The following is an 18,744-nucleotide window of genomic DNA, read 5'->3' as shown; positions in this document are numbered from 1 at the left end:
ACCAGGGGCCTCCTTTCTCCACGGACTTGTGTCGTCGTCACAAGTTACCACAGTTACAAATTCAGAAACCCCGCCTATTTCTTTTTTATTTTACTACGCAAGTTTCTACCATTCCTCTTCTTAAAATCAGATTTTAAACCTAACCACACTGCTAACCTTATGGCTGACCCTAAACTTAAATTAAGCCCAACAAAGCACATTATTTTCATGAATTTTTACGATATAGACCCTTTTGACTGTGGCTTGGAATGCGCGAGAGGATGATACCGATCGTTGATGTTCTCGCTGGATTTGCAAGTTCACCTAAAAGGCCCCAGAACCTGTGCATGGATCTGAGAAGTAATTTGAATAAGACTGATCATTTTGTTGAGTTTCTTAGCATATTCAGATCGGAAGAGGCGAAGCAAAGGGGATGATTGGGCCCGAAATCTATATTCTCCAGCAGGTGGCGTTTTTTCCGCATACCTAGCCAGGAGTTTTTGTTTGTAGGTCAATGAGAGAGCGTTTAATAGATCCCTACGGTGGGAGTGTCATAACACCCATAACTCCTAGCGGTCAAACAGGGAAACGGTTCCAATCTTTTTTTCCACCATTAATTTTTCCTATAGGCTATGTAGGCTACTTCCGGCGCCGAAAGAGATGGCCGCCTCGCTTCGCATTCCTAGGAAATTATGCAGTATTTTGTTTTTTTATGTGTTATTTCTTACATTGTTAACCCAGGAAATCTTAGGTTTTATTACATACAGTCGGGAGGAACTATTGGATATCTTGCCTATGCCGTTCGGCCATCACTCATTCATATATTTTTATGTACATATTCTTATTCATTCCTTTACACGTGTGTGTATAAAGTAGTTGTTGTGAAATTGTTAGGTTAGATTACTTGTTAGATATTACTGCATGGTCAGAACTAGAAGCACAACCATTTCGCTACACTCGCATTAACATCTGCTAACCATGTGTATGTGACAAATAAAATTTGATTTGATTTAACCATGGCATGATGTTTTGATAACCATGTAAATCTCTTTCAGACACGGTGACTTATCAATATATTCAGCTCTATTTACTCAGATTTGAAAATGCAAATTAGCATCAATGTAGACATCATGCAAGACTGCAAATCCCTGCAAGCTCCTGCACGTCATCTCTAGCTGACACCTTTACTAACAGGTATTGTGTCAATTTAAAACTTGCCCAAAACAGTTCACAGAATTGTCAATTTAAATACACTATCGTTCAAATAGTTTGGGGTCACTTAGAAATGTCCTTGTTTTTTGAAAGAAAGCTATTTTTTTGTCCATTAAAATAACATAAAATTGATCAGAAATACAGTGTAGGCATTGTTAATGTTGTAAATTGCTATTGTAGCTGGAAACAGCTGATTTTCTTTATAGAATATGGCTCTCTCGGGATATATTGTCGGAATCGTTTCAGCAAACGGGCTTCTCCATGCATCGCGCCGACAGAGATAAACACCTTTCTGGGAAAAGGAAGGGCGGGGTGTATGCTTTATGATTAACAACTCATGGTGTAATCATAACCACATACAGGAACTCAAGTCCTTCTGCCCACCCGATCTAGAATTCCTTACAATCAAGAACCGGCCATTTTACCTACCAAGAGAATTCTCATCAGTCATAGTCACAGCTGTGTACATTCCCCCTCAAGCAGACACCAAGACTGCCATCAAGGAACTTCACTGGACTTATTGCAAACTGGAAACCATACATCCTGAGTCTGCATTTGTTGTAGCTGGGGATTTTAACAAAGCAAATTTGAGAACAAGTCTACCTAAATTCTTCCAGCATATTGATTTTGCTACGCCCATGCTCAACACCCTCGACCACTGCTACTCAAACTTCCGCAATGCATACAAAGTCCTCCCTTTGGCAAATCCGACCACGACGCCATCTTGCTCCTTCCATCTTATAGGCAGAAACTCAAACAGGATGTACCAGTGACGAGAACCATTCAACGCTGGCCACGCTTGTTTTGATCATGCGGACTGGAATATGTTCCGATCAGCCTCAGAGAACAACATCGACCTATACGCTGACTTGGTGAGTGCGTTTATAAAGAAGTGCATTGGAGATGTTGTACCCACTGTGACTATTAAAACCTACCCTAACCAGAAACCATGGATGGATAGCGGCATTCGCGCAAAACTGAAAAGCGAACCACCACAATTAACCATGGAAAGAGGTCTGGGAATATGTCTGAATATAAACAGTGTGGCTATTCCCTCCGCATGGCAATCATCAAGCAAAATACCTACCATTGTTTGTGTACCCAAGAAGGCAAAGATAACTGAACTAAATGACTACCGCCCCGTAGCACTCACTCCTGTCATCATGAAGTGCTTTGAGAGACTAGTCAAGGATCATGTCACCTCCACCTTACCAGCCACCCGAGACCCACTTCAGTTTGCATACCGCCCCAATAGGTCCACAGACAACGCAATCGCCATCACACTAAACACTGCCCTATCCCATCTGACAAAAGGAATACCTATGTAAGAATGCTGTTCATTGACTACAGCTCAGCCTTCAACACCATAGTATCCTCCAAGCTCATCATCAAGCTGGAGGCCCTGGGTCTCAACCCTGCCCTGTGCAATTGGGTCCTGAACTTTCTGAAGGGCCGCCCCCAGGTGGTGAAGGTAGGAAACAACATCTCCACTTCGCTGACCCTCAACACTGGGGCCTCACAAGGGTGCGTGCTCAGCCCCCTCCTGTACTCCCTGTTCACCCACGACTGCTTGACCATGCACGCCTCCAACTCAATCATCAAGTTTGTAGACAACACAAAAGTAGTGGGCTTGATTACTAACAACAACGAGACCGCCTTCAGGGAGGAGGTGAGGGCACTTGGAGTGTGGTGTCAGGAAAACAACCTCTCACTCAACGTCAACAAAACAAAAGGAGATGATCGTGGACTTCAGGAAACATCAGAGGGAGCACCCCCCTATCCACATTGAAGGGACAGCAGTGGAGAGGGTGGAAAGTTTTAAGTTCCTCGGCGTACACATCACAGACAAACTGAAATGGTCCACTCACACAGACAGTGTGGTGAAGGCGGCGCAACAGCGCCTCTTCAACCTCAGGAGGCTGAAAAAAATGTGGCTTGTCACCCAAAACCCTGACAAACTTTTAAAGATGCACAATCGAGAGCATCCTGTCGGGCTGTATCACAGCCTGGTACAGCAACTGCTCTGCCCACAACCGTAAGGCTCTCCACAGGGTGGAGCGGTCTGCACAACGCATCACCAGGGGCAAACTACCTGCCCTCCATGACACCTACAGCACCCGATGTCACAGGAAGGCACAAAAAGATCATCAAGGACATCAACCACCCGAGCTACTGCCTGTTCACCTCACTATCATCCAGAATGCAAGGTCAGTACAGGTGCATCAAAGCTGGGACCGAAAGACTGAAAAACAGCTTCTATCTCAAGGCCAACAGACTGCTAAACAGCAATCACTAACTCAGAGAGGCTGCTGCCTACATTGAGACCCAATCACTGGCCACTTTAATAAATGGGTCACTTTATACAATGCACTCTAAATAATGCCACTTTAATAATGTTTACATATCTTACATTACTCATATCACATGTATATACTGTATTTTATACCATCTATTGCACCTTGCCTATGCTGCTCGGCCACCGCTCATCCATATACTTACATGTACATATTCTCATTCACCCCTTTAGATTTGTGTGTATTAGGTAGTTGTTGGGGAATTGTTAGATTACTTGTTAGATATTACTGCACTGTTGGAACTAGAAGCACAAGCATTTCGCTACACTCGTATTAACATCTGCTAACCATGTGTATGTAACAAATACAATTGGATTTGGAATACCTACATAGGTGTACAGAAGGCCAGTATCCTGGAGTCGCCTCTTCACGGTTGATGTTGAGACTGGTGTCTTGCGGGTACTATTTAATGAAGCTGCCAGTTGACTTGTGAGGCATCTGTTTCTCAAACTCGACACTAATGTTCTTGTCCTCTTACTCAGTTGTGCACTGGGGCCTCCCACTCCTCTTTCTATTCTGGTTAGAGCCAGTTTGCGCTAGATATTAGATATTCCATAAAAGATCTGCCGTTTCCGGCTACAATAGTCATTCACAACATTAACAATGTCTACACTGTATTTCTGATCAATTAGATGTTATTTTTAATAGACAACAAAAATCGCATTTCTTTCAAAAACAAGGACATTTCTAAGTGACCCCAAACTTTTGAACAGTAGTGTACATTTAGACAATTTATTCATTATTACATTTACCTAGCATTAGATAGTTAATCCAGAGATTCTTACCTTTGCCTCGATTCAGCATTCTCATCCAGATCATCATGGCATCTGTAGTTCTTTATGATAGCCATATTAGCATTACATTTGTTGGGGGTAAATACAGGCAAGTATATTGATAAGTCACCTTGTCCAATAGAGATTTGCAGTTATGAAAACGTCACGCCAGGGTAAGCCATCACGAAACACAGCACTTATTTTAAGTGTTTCTAAAATCCCATATGGAGAAAATGAATGGTGGAAAAACAATTAGAACCGTTTCCCAGTTTGACCGCTAGGTTTTATGGGTATTATGACTCATACTGTTACTGTATTTGGTTAACAATTTTTTTTTGACTTATTTGCCACATAATGCTTAGGGTGTTAAGAGTGTACTGACATAAGTAGGACATCCAGGCAACTTTGAGAGAAAAAAAACTTTATCTGAGTTGTTCACACCAGTTCTTGCCCCCTGACTGCCTTCCATTTTTTGAAGACGTTTATTTTCATTGTTAGAGCAGCTACTTGAGTATCTGGTCACTACAATGGATAAACTGTGGTATGTTTTTCACTTGTAGCAAATATATTTAGTCCTACAACCAAGAAATAAGTTATCTGGTTCGTTCAGCCATCCATATGGGCAAAATGAATGGCGAAAGAATATGGTTTTGGAGTAAACACTGAAAATAAGGTTTGAGGTTAATAACACAGGTTTAGGATATCTTATACGATTTGTTCTATGAGATAATATGACCTTTATGAATTATGAAGCCTTTGCAATTTGTGTTTCATTATTACACAAATTCTTCTAAATTCACAATGTGAAGTTAGCTGATGATAATAATATCATAGAACACAACGTATAACATATCCTAAACTGTGTTTACCACAGACCTTATTTTCGGCGTTTATCCCAAAACCCTACAAAAAAGCAATTTATTGTTCACCCCAGCCAGTAGGTGGTGGCAATAAACCATGAAAGAATGTAGTCCCGCGCAAAACCTCCCCGAAGAAGAAGTTCACCCAAAAATGGCCACACAGCAACAACCCGGAGGACCGATTCCCCAAGTTGGAATGCAGCAAGCTGCTACACTTCAACAACAGCAGTTGAGTCAACAGCAAGATTTCGACCCCGTTCATCGATTCAAAATGCTTATTCCACAATTAAAAGAGAGTCTCCAGGTACTCCAGGTTTTGTTTACATGAGCTGGTAACAATGGCCGGTCAGTCGTCTCTTCACTGCCGCACAGAGGGGAAAAGGCGAATTTTTCGACCAACCTTTACTTGGCGATCCTTCCAGTAATCCAACAATGTGTACGCCGCCATCTGTCTATTTCAAATATTCTCATTGATTGAGACGGGTGAGTGTCATTCAACCAGTAGTTAAATTAGGAGGTGGGGGGCGTCTTTAGTTCGGGGGCACTCAGCCAAGGTTGTAGCCAGCTGACTCGCTCTAAAACTCAAGCCTTACCCAGCGTTAAGAGTTCTCAATCAATCCGGCATATAACAGCTGGATCAATGAACTGCAATACTGACGCTCTGTTGTAACGTTACTAATCCTGCTTGTGATACGGGGTTGGAAACCTTTGGAACGTTAACATTCACATCAGCGAGAAAAAAAAATCTTGCAAATACATAAGGTAAACTTACTGTAGGCAGTTTAGCAAAATTGCGTCCTGGTTGAATGTAACAACACTGGGCAAACGGTAAGAAACTTCCTCCCCAGTTAAGCTCCCGGTGACGAGAGGAGGAAGTGTAGTCTGTTAGTCGGTGTTGAAAATACAATTGCCGGGTGTAAACAGAAAGCAACTTTGCTAAACTACATACAGTAAGTATCTTTTGTATTTTTAAAATTATTTATTGCTTATATGAAAGTGAAATTCCAAATATTTCCAAAACTGTATCGCGTGTATCAAGTTTGTATGCCCCAAGGTGTAAATATTAGTTTGTTTAGAGTTTCGGCACTCCGTCAGCGGTTGCATTGTCCCTTTGCTAATCATAACGGAAATTGAATGACTCCAAATGCATCAATTGGTGTCGTGAGAAGGGCTAGTAGCTCACCTGTGTAATGACTGGGCATGCATGTTTTTCTCCCTGAGCCACTCGCAATTTGAAAGCGCCCAGAGGAGTATTATTTTCTCCCATAGAATACGACAAGCTTGAATAGGTAAACTATTCTACTATGGGGTTGTCTACTGTTGATTACTCATGTTGTTGACTGAGGAAATATTAAATGTGGACAATTTTACAAAATTAGCATTACCGAAGGTGCCGGAGCCCCACTTGGCTCTAATTTGGATCATAAGGTGCAGGGTTTGGGACCCAGCCCAATTCAACCCATTCAAGATTTCTGAGTCACACTCATGACATGCATAACACCCACCTGTCTCAAGAATATTTGAAGTAGACGAGATGGCAGCGTACACATTGTTGGATTACCTAATGGAGCAAAAAAATGTATTTCATTTAATAACGGAGCATTTTCTAAGTTCAAATGAACCATCTGCAACTAGCAATGCGTTGTCTTCCATGTTGGGAATTGAGGAAGTATCGACAAGGTTGGTCGAAAATTCTCTGTGCTACGCTTTACACTACCTAAATAAAAACGCCCATCAGCCAGCAGGGACAGTAGTAATGGTCTGACTAGGCAATATTTTTAATGCCTACCTTTTTTAGTTGAACTGCAAATAGTGGTCAGAGACAGTGAATATGGTGATAATGCTTTTTAATGCAATATGTATGCATAGTAACAAAATATTGTATATAGCTATGTACAGGGTTGCAAAATGTAGCTACACCAAATATAGGATAACTAAGCATTATTTTCTGTCTAGAATGTTATGAAGATTGCCTCTTTAAATTTGGGACATAATACATCAATTGACAATGGCATGTAAGTACCCTTTTTCCTTAACTCTCAATGGCACACACACAGCCTATAAGCGTGTATTTTCTGGGACTGGAGATGCACAACTTTCCTTTGTGTTTCAGAAAGAGCAGCGATGCCAGTGTACAGCGGTTTGACAAGAGTCTGGAAGAGTTTTATGCCCTATGTGATCAGCTGGAACTCTGCTTAGTGAGTCACACACACAACCTGCTTGTATTTCCATGCTCCAGTGAAATTGTTCACCACCTCTTGTTACTACACAAATGTCCTATTTCTATTTGGCTTTTAGACTGCCAAGCATCATTCACCATAACATATAGTTTATGAATCGATAAAGCTGGCAGCCTGGTCATCCTCTCACTATTACTCCTCTTTTCTTTCCCCCATAGCGGCTTGCCTACGAGTGCTTATCCCAGAGCATTGACAGTGCCAAGCACTCTCCTAACCTGGTCCCAACAGCCACCAAGCCTGACACCGTACAGACAGAGTCCCTGTCCTACTCACAGTACCTCAGCATGATCAAGTCGCAGATCTCCTGCGCCAAAGACATTCATAACGCTCTATTGGAGTGCTCCAAGAAAATCGCAGGAAAGGTCCAGCCACCAGGAATCCTGTAGAAATTGACCATTTTATTATATTATTTTCTTAAAGTTATTTGTATTATTTTTTTTGTAATGATAAAGACATACAAAGTTGATTTAACTGTTTAACGGATGCCCATCTTCACTTTTCTTCCCCCCCCAAAATCAGAAAAGTAGCAAAAATAATGTCCTCGAGCATCAAGTAATGAGATTCACAACTTCCTGGGACATCTGTGGCGCCGTTTCCCGCTACTGTAACCAAAATGATCAAATTCTCGTTCATTTCTCTGTCTTGATTCAGAATGGTGCTTTGCCAGAATGTGGACCGTTTGTCAGCATGCTAGGCTAGCTAATGCTATAGCAGCCCATTGGATTCAATGAAAAAACAACTGTTACCGTTGGGAATTCAACAAGACAACGAAAGTGTTGTTGAATCGAATGGGTTGCTATATCATTAGCTAACCTAGCATGCTGACAAAGGGCTGTTTAATTAAAAACTCAGTATTTCGATCATCTCGATTCATCATTTCGGGATGATTAGGAGTACAGCGAAAAATTCCATCTGGATTGAGGTATGTTTTCCAAGCAATTTCTTTGGTCACATTCACATGGTTAGCAGATGTTAATGCGAGTGTAGCGAAATGCTTGCGCTTCTAGTTCCGACTGCAGTAATATCTAACAATTTGCCAACAACTACCTAATACACACAAATGTAAAGCGGTGAATGAGAATATGTACATGGAAGTATATGGATGAGCGGCATAGACAAGGTGCAATAGATAGTATAAAAAAACAGTATATACGTGCTATGAGTAAGATATGTAAAAATTATTAAAGTGCCATTATTTACATTGTATAAAGTGGCCAGTGATTGGGTCTCAATGTAGGCAGCAGCCTCTGAGTTAGTGATTGCTGTTTGGCAGTCTGATGGCCTTGAGATAGAAGCTGTTTTTCAGTTTCTCGGCCCCAGCTTTGATGCACCTGTACTGACCTCGCCTTCTGGATGGTAGCGGTGTGAACAGGCAGTAGCTCGGGTGGTTGATGTCCTTGATGATCTTTTTGGTCATATACCGTGCCGGGCTCTGGTGGTCCACATTCTGGCATAGCACCGTTCCGAATTCAAGAGAGAAATGAACAGGTCTGATCATTTTGACTACCGCTACTGCGGAGTTCAGCTTTAATCAAGTTTGTATGCCCCAAGGTGTAAATATTATTTTGTTTTGTCACATTACCTAATATGACCACCAGAGAAGTGACTGAGTCATGTGTTGAATTCTGTACCAAAGCTGTCCAAAACCAGCCACTATTCAACCAAACTGCAAAACCTCTGTGTGGCAGAGTAGTTTTGTCTTAATTTTTTACTCATTTTAATTTCTCTTACTTTTACATAAATGTTCTATATATATATATATATATATTTACATTTACACACACACACACAGTGCATTTGGAAAGTATTCAGACCATTCACTTTTACACATTTGTTACGTTACAGCCTTTTTCTAGAATTGATTAAAAATAGTCTTTTTTTCAGTCAATCTACACAGAATATCCTATAATGACAAAGCAAAAACAGGTTTACACATTTATAAAAAAAAAAAAACGTATATAAGTATTGAGACCCTTGTTGATGCATATTTGGCAGCGATTACAGCCTAGAGTTTTCTTGGGTATGAAGCAACAAGCTTGGCACACCAGTATTTGGAGAGTTTTTCCCATTCTTTTCAGCAAATCCTATCAAGCTTTGTCAGGTTGGATGGGAGCGTCGCTGCATAGCTATTTTCAGGTCTCTCCAGAGGTGTTCTATTGGTTCAAGTCCGGGCACTGGGCCACTCAAGGACATTCAGAGACTGTCCCAAAGCCACTCCTGCGTTGTCTTGGCTGTGTGCTTAGGGTCGTTGTCCTGTTAGAAGGTGAACCTTTGCCCCAGTCTGAGGTCCTGAGCACTCTGGAGCAGGTTTTCATCTCTCTACTTTGCTCTGTTCATCTTTCCCTTGATCCTGACTAGTATCCCAGTCCCTGCTGCTGAACCCCCCCCCCCCCCCCCCCCCCCCCCCCCCAGCATGATGCTGCCACCACCATGTTTCACTGTAGGGATGGTGCCAGGTTTCCTCCAGACAAGACACTTGGCATTCAGGCCAAAGAGTTCAATCTTGGTTTCATCAGACCAGAGAGTCTTGTTTCTCATGAGAGTTCTTTAGTTGCCTTTTGGCAAACTACAAGCGGGCTGTCATGTGCCTTTTTACTGAGGAGTGGCTTCCGTCTGGCCACTCTACCATAAAGGCCTGATTGGTGGAGTGCTGCAGAGATAGTTGTCCTTCTGGAAGGTTCTCCCATCTCCACAGAGGAACTCTGGAGCTCTGTCAGAGTGACCATCGGGTTCTTGGTCACCTCCCTGACCAAGGCCCTTCTCCCCCGAATGCTCTGTTTGGCTGGGCGGCCAGCTCTAGCAAGAGGCTCGGTGGTCCCTTCGAAGTCTTGACTTGGTTTTTGCTCTGACATGCACTGTCAACTGTGGGACCTTTTATGTTGACAGGTGTGTACCTTTCCAAGTCATGTCCAATCAATTTAATTTAACACAGGTGGACTCCAATCAAGTTGTAGAAACATCAAGGATGATCGATGGAAACAGGATGCAGCTGAGTTCAACTTCGAGTCTCGTAGCAAAGGGCCTGAATACTTATGTAAAGGTATTTCTGTCTTTTTAATACATTTTCAAAAATGTCTATGAACCTGTTTTCGCTTTGTTTTTGTAGGGTATGGTTTGTGGATTTTAAGGGGGAAAAGTATTTAATCAATTTTAGAATAAGGGTGTAATGAAACAATGTGGAAATTGTGAAAGGGTTTGAATACTTTGAGTGCAATGTATGTGTATTTCGGTTTTTATTTTTACTATTCTCTACATTGTAGAATAATAGAAGACATCAAAACTATGAAATAACACACATGGAATCATGTAGTACCCATTTTTTTTTAAACAAATAAAAATATATTTGAGATTCTTCAAAGTAGCCACCCTTTGCATGGATGACAGCTTTGCACACTCTTGGCATTCTCTCAACCAGCTTCACCTGGAATGCTTTTCCAACAATCTTGAAGGAGTTCCCACATATGCTGAGCACATGTTGGCTACTTTTCCTTCACTCTGCGGTCCAACTCATCACCAAACCGTCTCAGTTGAGTTGAAGTCGGGTGATTGTGGAGGCCAGGTCATCTGATGCAGCACTCCATCACTCTCATTCTTGGTCAAATAGCCCTTACACAGCCTGGAGGTGTGTTGGGTCATTGTCCTGTTGAAAAACAAATGATAGTCCCACTAAGCGCAAACCAGATGGGATGGCGTGTTGCTGCAGAATGCTGTGGTAGCCATGCTGAGTAAGTGTGCCTTGAATTCTAAATAAATCACAGACAGTGTCACCAGCAAAACACCATCACACCTCCTCCATGCTTCACGGAACCACACATGCGGAGATCATCATTCGTTCACGTACTCTGCGTCTCACAAAGACACAGCGGTTGGAACCAAACATCTCAAATTTGGACTCATCAGGCCAAAGGACAGATTCCACCGCTCTGATGTCAATTGCTCGTGTTTCTTGGCCCTTGGTCTCTTCTTATTATTGGTGTCCTTTAGTAGTGGTTTCTTTGCAGCAATTCGACCATGAAGGCCTGATTCACGCAGTATCCTCTGAATAGTTGATGTCTTTTACTTGAACTCTGAAGCATTTATTTGGGCTGCAATCTGAGGTGCAGTTAACTAATGAATTTATCCTCTGCTCCTGAGGTAACTCTGGGTCTTCCTTTCCTGTGGCGGTCCTCATGAGAGCCAGTTTCATCATAGCGCTTAGATGGTTTTGCGACTGCGCTTGAAGAAACTTTCAAAGTTCTTTCCGCTTTGACTGAACTTAATGTCTTAAAGTAATGATGGACTGTCATTTCTCTTTGCTTATTTGAGCTGTTCTTGCCATATTATAGACTTGGTCTTGTTGTGGTAATTCTTACACAGGGACACTCAAAGTCAATCTTAAATTAATCATTGTTTGTCAGCGCGCTGGAGAGGTTCCAACAAACTTAATTCACCATAGGGAACGTCTGTTAGAAGCTCTAATGGGGCAGTCCCGTTTGTTCTCTTATATACTGCAGACAAGTCATATTTGCATGTTTTAGCTTATTCATCATTAACGTTTGCTTCATTCATGTGACTAACCAATACTGGGTCATGCATGTGACAGACCAATACCTCACAAGGCTTCTTCTCTAAGCTGAGACCTTGAAACGGAGATATTAAAACAAGGGTCTGGGCGTACTGCTAAATTGCAGATACTGATAGTGAGGGTTCATTCAATCAGTCACTTGCATGTACATAGAAAAGGGTTATTAGAAAAGCAAAAACATAAAACACAGAAATTTATGAAATAGAAAAGTATCAACAATAATTTCCATCACATTCCATCCTCTTATCACTTCTGTTAATAATCATTACATTTTATTTAACCTTTTTATACAGGTTTTTCTCATTGAGACCTGATCAAATAGTAGCAGGGGGAACAAAGTTTCCAACAAAACAACTTACATACACTAACACAACATTAAACAAAACTATAGACACACATACAGTCGTGGCCAAAAGTTTTGAGAATGACACAAATATTAATTTCCCCACAGTTTGCTGCTTCAGTGTCTATATATTTTTGTTAGATGTTACTATGGAATACTGAAGTATAATTATAAGCATTTCATAAGTGTCAAAAGCTTTTATTGACAATTACAAGAAGTTGATGCAAAGAGTCAATATTTGCAGTGTTGACCCTTCTTTTTCAAGACCTCTGCAATCTGCCCTGGTATGCTGTCAATTAACTTCTGGGCCACATCCTGACTGATGGCAGCCCATTGTTGCATAATCAATGCTTGGAGAGTTCAGAAATCAATATTTGGTGGAATAACCCTGATTTTCAATCACAGTCTTCATGCGTCTTCGCATGCTCTCCACCAGTCTTCGCATGCTCTCTCAACCGAGTCTTTTACGTATACAGCAACACCACCACCCATAGCTTTTACGATCTGTACGAAAAACATTGTAACCATTTATGCCAATATTTTTGTCTACTAGATTTTTTGAGCCAGGTTTCAGAAAGCATACATACATCAGGGCTAGCAGTTTTTATCCATACATTCATATGGAGAAACTTCAGGCCACTCTGACTACTTAATTCAGCAGGGGTAAGAATGTCAGGACGTGGGTTAGATTGCACATTTCCAGACAGTAGAAGCAGCAAGATAAGTTTAGATCGGGGTTACAACATTTGGATTTACAGACAGCACTTGAACGACAATCCATAGTCACCAGAGTCTTTAATGCCACATATGAGGAGATGTGTAAAGTCCAGAGAGACAGTCCTGACGTGAGCGCAAGAGTCTGATTTCTCCCATGTTGTTTGGGAGAAATGTGCAGAGTTCTCACATGTATTTATGAAGCAAGTATGTGGTTTCTCACAACTCGAGGGGGAAACAGTCATATATTTCTTCATTCACAGAGCAACGGGCTCTAAAAGTATCACTAACATTGTCGAAGCCAAGGGTAGACAACAGCAAAATGAACAACAGCAACAGGTTTATTGCCCTAAGAATCACTATTCAAATAGTCCAACAGCAGATCAATAAAAAGTCAGCGATGTAGGCGAACAAAGCTCCGGGGAGAGAGAGAGAGAGGCGAGGGGACCTGTACCAGACTGGGAGAAATGGAAGCGGGGAGCAGTGCAGCAGGTGAAGTAAGCATTAGATTTGAGGTTCTATCAAATGACATCATTATAATAAATCATAAATGTTATACTTCTAGTAACTACATCATTATAATGAATCCTAATAAAGCTAAAATCTACAATTAAAAGGTTATAATCAGCGGGAGTGAGTATCAAAAATACACACATAAGGGATCTGTAGATTCAGAGATGAATAAATCTCTCAATGTTAACCATTGTTCCCATATCTCTTTCCATAATAGGGTTGTTTTGACCTATGTTTTTCACTAAGTGGGACATCAACTTAGTCAAAATAAAAAACCTTGTTGTTTAACAATTCTGCTAAGAACTTCAAAAAGTTGGTGCTGGGTCTTCAGCTCAGTGTTCCACATAATGGAAACTGGTTAAGGGTTTAGATTACCTTACCCTCAACTTGTTCAACGAAAACAACCTTCACTCATCGTCCGTATCTACAGGGAGAAATGGGACCTCATTTCGAGTTGGCAGCTCATTAGTTTCACCATCGCCTGGAGGAGCAGAAAACATGATAGCTGCTGAAATCTTACCAGCATGGAGGCACAGATTGCCTTACAGCATGTTAATAACACAATTAAGCAAACTAAACAAAAAACACACGCTGCAGCCCATTGGGCAATTTGGGATCTCCAACTTCCAAACAAGGATTGCAACCTAGTTGCAAGCGCCCACTCTGTTTTTTGGGGAATGATTCTTAGCAACAGGGGCGGCATGTAGCCTAGTGGTTAGAGTGTTGGGTCAGTAACCAAAAGGTTGGTGTATCGAATCCCCAAGCTGACTAGGTAAAAATCTGTTGTTCTGCCCCTGAACAAGGCAGTTAATCCACTGTTCCTAGGCCGTCATTGTAAATAAGAATTTGATCTTAACTGACTTGCCTAGTTAAATAAATAAAATAAAATGTATTCGGCAAGATCCGTCACATTAGAAGAGTGATCTGGGACAAAAGTACAACGTTCATCGCCAATGACTGCACAAGTGCCCCCTTGACCTGCATTTATGCAATTCTTTTAGCATTTCCTATTTTCTCTACGTCTCTAGAGATCTCCCGAATTTGGTCTAGGGCACATGCATATTGACTTTCACAGGGAAGAGAGAGAGAACACATATAACAATTTCACACCAACCTTGATTGGGGCAAGGTTAGACCAATTTACAATCTAGTGGCTCTCCTCACACTTTAGGTGCATAGCTCTGTCTCTAGAAGCCTCGCTTTTCCAAATCATAATAATAACGTTTTTATAAATTATCCAACCCAAATGTAGAATGACAGTCTTTAGTGCTTCAAATTGGTTATAACTTTAATTTAAGACCCTCAGTTTAGCACACACCATTTATTGTCAGAATGTACATTTCCATTGACATACAATATATTCATCTTATATTTCTAGCGTTGACTATTCTCTTGGTAATGACAGATTGGTATCTCAAAGCATTCTTAGTCTAAATGACCTATATATTTCGCAGTGTGCAGACCACAATCAACTTGATACCCCAAATAAACTATTTTGGATAAGCCTAAATCAATTATGGGCATGGTTGACCACCCCCTCCCTTACGGCACTCATCCTTCTGGCGTTTCTTCATGTTCTTCTTCATATAGTGTTTCAGTTCGTCCTCCCAATGGCACGTTCAAAGTGGATGGCCCTTGATAATGTCTCACCTGAGCCGCCACTGTCCGTGTCCATTTTCACACCAGTACACTAGCAGCATGAGAGATGTTTGGATGGGATCTCTCGCCATGCTCACTCCACATGGACTCAGCTCGCACTCCTGAGAGAAAAGGCATGCGAGAAAAGGTAGTTGATAGCTTCGACTGAATGCTGGATACAGGCTGCTGGCTCTGACTCAGGTCTCACGGTAGAAGTGGTGAAGGACCATACTGAATGACATTTTAGCCATTGCTTCAGCCAGATAGGGGTGTTGAGGTTCACACTGTTCTTGGTCAAATTATCCCTTCCATGCATCTAGACACCATCTGTGGTCACCTTCGCCATAACCTCGAGAGAGGACAGATCAGAACAGCAGTTTAGTTTAGGGCATTTCTGATTCAGGAAATCCAGACAAATGATTTACTGTATGACAAATTATTACTACTACCAATATTCTTAATACAGATTTCTAAAACAAATCAAAGAGAGTAACAACACACAATTGAAACCATTTTTTCCCCCTCAAAGTGGCTTATACTCCCCTATCATCTTGGCGATCTCACTGCAGAGTTACAGTTCAAGGAGTTAGAGGGATAATCCTTAGGGAGATATCCCGACCATCCAGCACACCCAATCTGGTGAGATTTGTTATTGAAGCAGGACAAATACAGAGTAAAGAAAACAACAGCAATACACATATATCACTCGATGTGGGGACAACTTCAATCCATTTGGAGTAACTGTCAACCATTACCAACATATTTTTTTCCTTTTACATTGTGATTCAAGCGTCCACAATAACAACACTGCCTGTTAAATAAAAAATAAAACAATTAGAATAACAAATCAAATTAGAATTGCACTCTTGATAACTCCATAAGGAAATAATTGTATCCTACAAGGTAATGGTAAAATAGACTAGAGACAGGTGTCCCTCATTCAGGGGCAGCGCTCCCTCTCTGTCTTCTCGTGGGCCGAATCACGCGCATTATAAACTTCTTCTAAGTATTAGTGTTTACATAGCCCATTTAAATCTCACCCAATGTCTCCAGTCTTTCTAGTGAGGGTGATCAGGCCTCACTAGGAAGTCAGGTCAGAGGTCACTCAGCCCTATTAAGTGAGTGTTTGTTTTCTTGTACCTCAAACATTATTTAAAGACATTTCAAACATTTTGTGTATCAGGTTTACATTGGGTTTTTCAGTACATTTCTTCTAATCAAGAGAACTTAAATGTGTGCACCCAAAACTCTGACACTAGAAACTTCAGAAAATTTTATTTTTGTACATCCTAAAACCAAAATAAAAAGACCCCACACCATAAATCAAACAGAGTATTAACCACTAACACATATTCATTAACAGGTGGGTTGTGTGTGGGTGCTGGCGTGTATATAGTATAAATTGTATGATAAAAACAAATAAAATGGCCAGCCCTTACTTATTTTGGGGGCTCCCATACCAGCTGGATCTGAGTGCCTTTAACTGCTCTCCCTAGGCACTTGCCTTAGGAAGCCTTTCAAAGGGACAGATACAGAATCATTGATAAAAAATGTTTTTAAACTTGGTAGCGGACATTCCATCAGTGGTATACAGAATTATACTTCAGACACATCGAATAGGCATCTTCTAAAGTAAACAATCCCAGAGCCCCTCTCTTGTAATCATTGTCATTCTGTTGCATTGACATACAATTCTGTACAAACTGTACCTTATTTCCCCACTGTCTCTCTTACAGCCTGTTTGAGTTCAGTGTTTACTTGTTTCACAAGAAGGTTATCTCCAACCCAAACAACAGATGACTTTAAACGAGGGCAGTGGACCAGGCCTTTAAGAGTGAGCGGCCTCTAATTTAATATCAGTCCCAAAGCTCAATCTTCTTCAAATTACTCAAATATTGCATTACTAGAATGCTATCTGAAAGCCAAATACCATTCACTTTGTTAGTTTCACTAGTCTCCATATCCATTTCCTTCAACTAGGACCCTTCTTCCCAATAGGAATACCATCTCAATCCACTACTACTAATACACATGGATCCCTCTCAAACAACATTCTGCTTTTCCCCCTATTGCAATGTTTAAAACAAAACAAACATCCTCCATATTGGAAGGCCTTGTTTTCATTTTAGTCTACCCTTACAATGTTGCTCTTAATATTTATTTCAAATTTCTGTTGAATTATTCACTTTCTGCTTCACACTAATTAAATGTATATTATTTTAAGATTCATGCGTAATGTGCCGAAGGGGAGAGATAAACAGTTATTATAACTGGGCTAGCACTGCCTATTAGTCCACTGTCAATGGAATGTTCTATCCATAAGGTTTCTGGCACCTGAGACAAAATAGACTAGGAGGCAATGTCAGACCCCCACTCCTCCTGAGGGAGTGGTTCAATTTGCCTGCTTACTCATTGTTTTAATATCTCATTGTTTAGGATATCAATGAAAACTCCATTGGGAGTACAATAAATTATAGTCTTATTAACAGAAAATCATGTTCAACATTCATTGGTTCTATTTATCGTTTTATTATACCTTTATTTCAACAAGGAACACAGACTGAGACCAAGGTCTCTTTTACAGCTGGGCCCTGCGTATACATGTTTACACATACAGTTTAGGTACAATGATTAAGAAACTACACAAGGCAAACAAAACGATCACAGATAACAGAAAAAAAATACAGCAGCAGATTACATTTACACACAGGTTATTCCCCTAACAGCACAATAACTTGCATTACCCGAAACAGTTACAAGCAATAAAAAAATACAAATCCTATTGGTTAGGGGTAAGTCAAGTCCCGTACAATGTTTTAACCTTATCATACCTCAAATTATCCATAAAGGGACCACTCTGAACATATCTCAGAATACTATTTACACCACTTACGTACGTCTACGTGTGGGTGTGCAAGTTGTATAGTATTATTTTTTATATTGTTGCTTCATCAGATCTCCAGTAACCCATTATGCTCAATATTGTTACTTTATCTCTAGTAACCCATTATACACTTGTGTTACATCACAAATTCCTCCTCAATCCCAGTGTTCTATTCGTACAGGGATTTGAATATTCACTGTAGTGTTTTGTTTAACAGCATATTCGGGAATTGTACTTTCTCCTTTCATATCTCCATACATAATAACGCTATACCATCAAACTCCACTGATGAGTCACGTTATCCTCATGTCATCGAAAGTCATGTTAACCTTAGAGACATGTTACCCTCGTTACTAATGAGACGTGTTATCATGTTATCCTCGTCACTAACAAGACATGTTATCCTCTGAGACATGTTATGTATGAGATTTCTGAGACATCCTCTACCTCTAGATCCAACGGCGGTGGTGGACAGAACCCTAGATAACGTTACAGATTGAAAAACTCAGCTCAGAAAACTGGTTGGGGCATTCATTCACCTCTTTCATACGTGGGCAAGTCTCCTGACAGCTCTCATTCACCCAATCATTTATAGGTACATTTGAATCTCAATCTTGTTTTCCAAATTTCAAATCAGCTTAATATCCTAAATTCAATCTGATTCCAATCT

The 18,744-nt window shown here is 40.8% G+C and overlaps 1 protein-coding gene across 1 annotated transcript; it reads left to right on the top strand.

Annotated features, from left to right (window-relative positions):
* Positions 1 to 5,292: 5,292 nt before the first annotated feature.
* On the top strand, positions 5,293 to 8,624 carry LOC115162917 (mediator of RNA polymerase II transcription subunit 29). The gene is made up of 4 exons (XM_029714434.1): positions 5,293 to 5,482; positions 7,135 to 7,193; positions 7,292 to 7,376; positions 7,577 to 8,624. The coding sequence occupies exons 1-4, from the start codon at positions 5,330 to 5,332 to the stop codon at positions 7,802 to 7,804; spliced, it is 525 nt and encodes a 174-aa protein (XP_029570294.1). The 5' UTR covers positions 5,293 to 5,329; the 3' UTR covers positions 7,805 to 8,624.
* The last annotated feature ends 10,120 nt before the right edge of the window (positions 8,625 to 18,744 follow it).

Source organism: Salmo trutta, chromosome 26 (assembly GCF_901001165.1).
Source record: "Salmo trutta chromosome 26, fSalTru1.1, whole genome shotgun sequence".
NCBI lineage: Eukaryota > Metazoa > Chordata > Actinopteri > Salmoniformes > Salmonidae > Salmo > Salmo trutta.
This window is presented reverse-complemented; position numbering and strand designations above follow the sequence as displayed.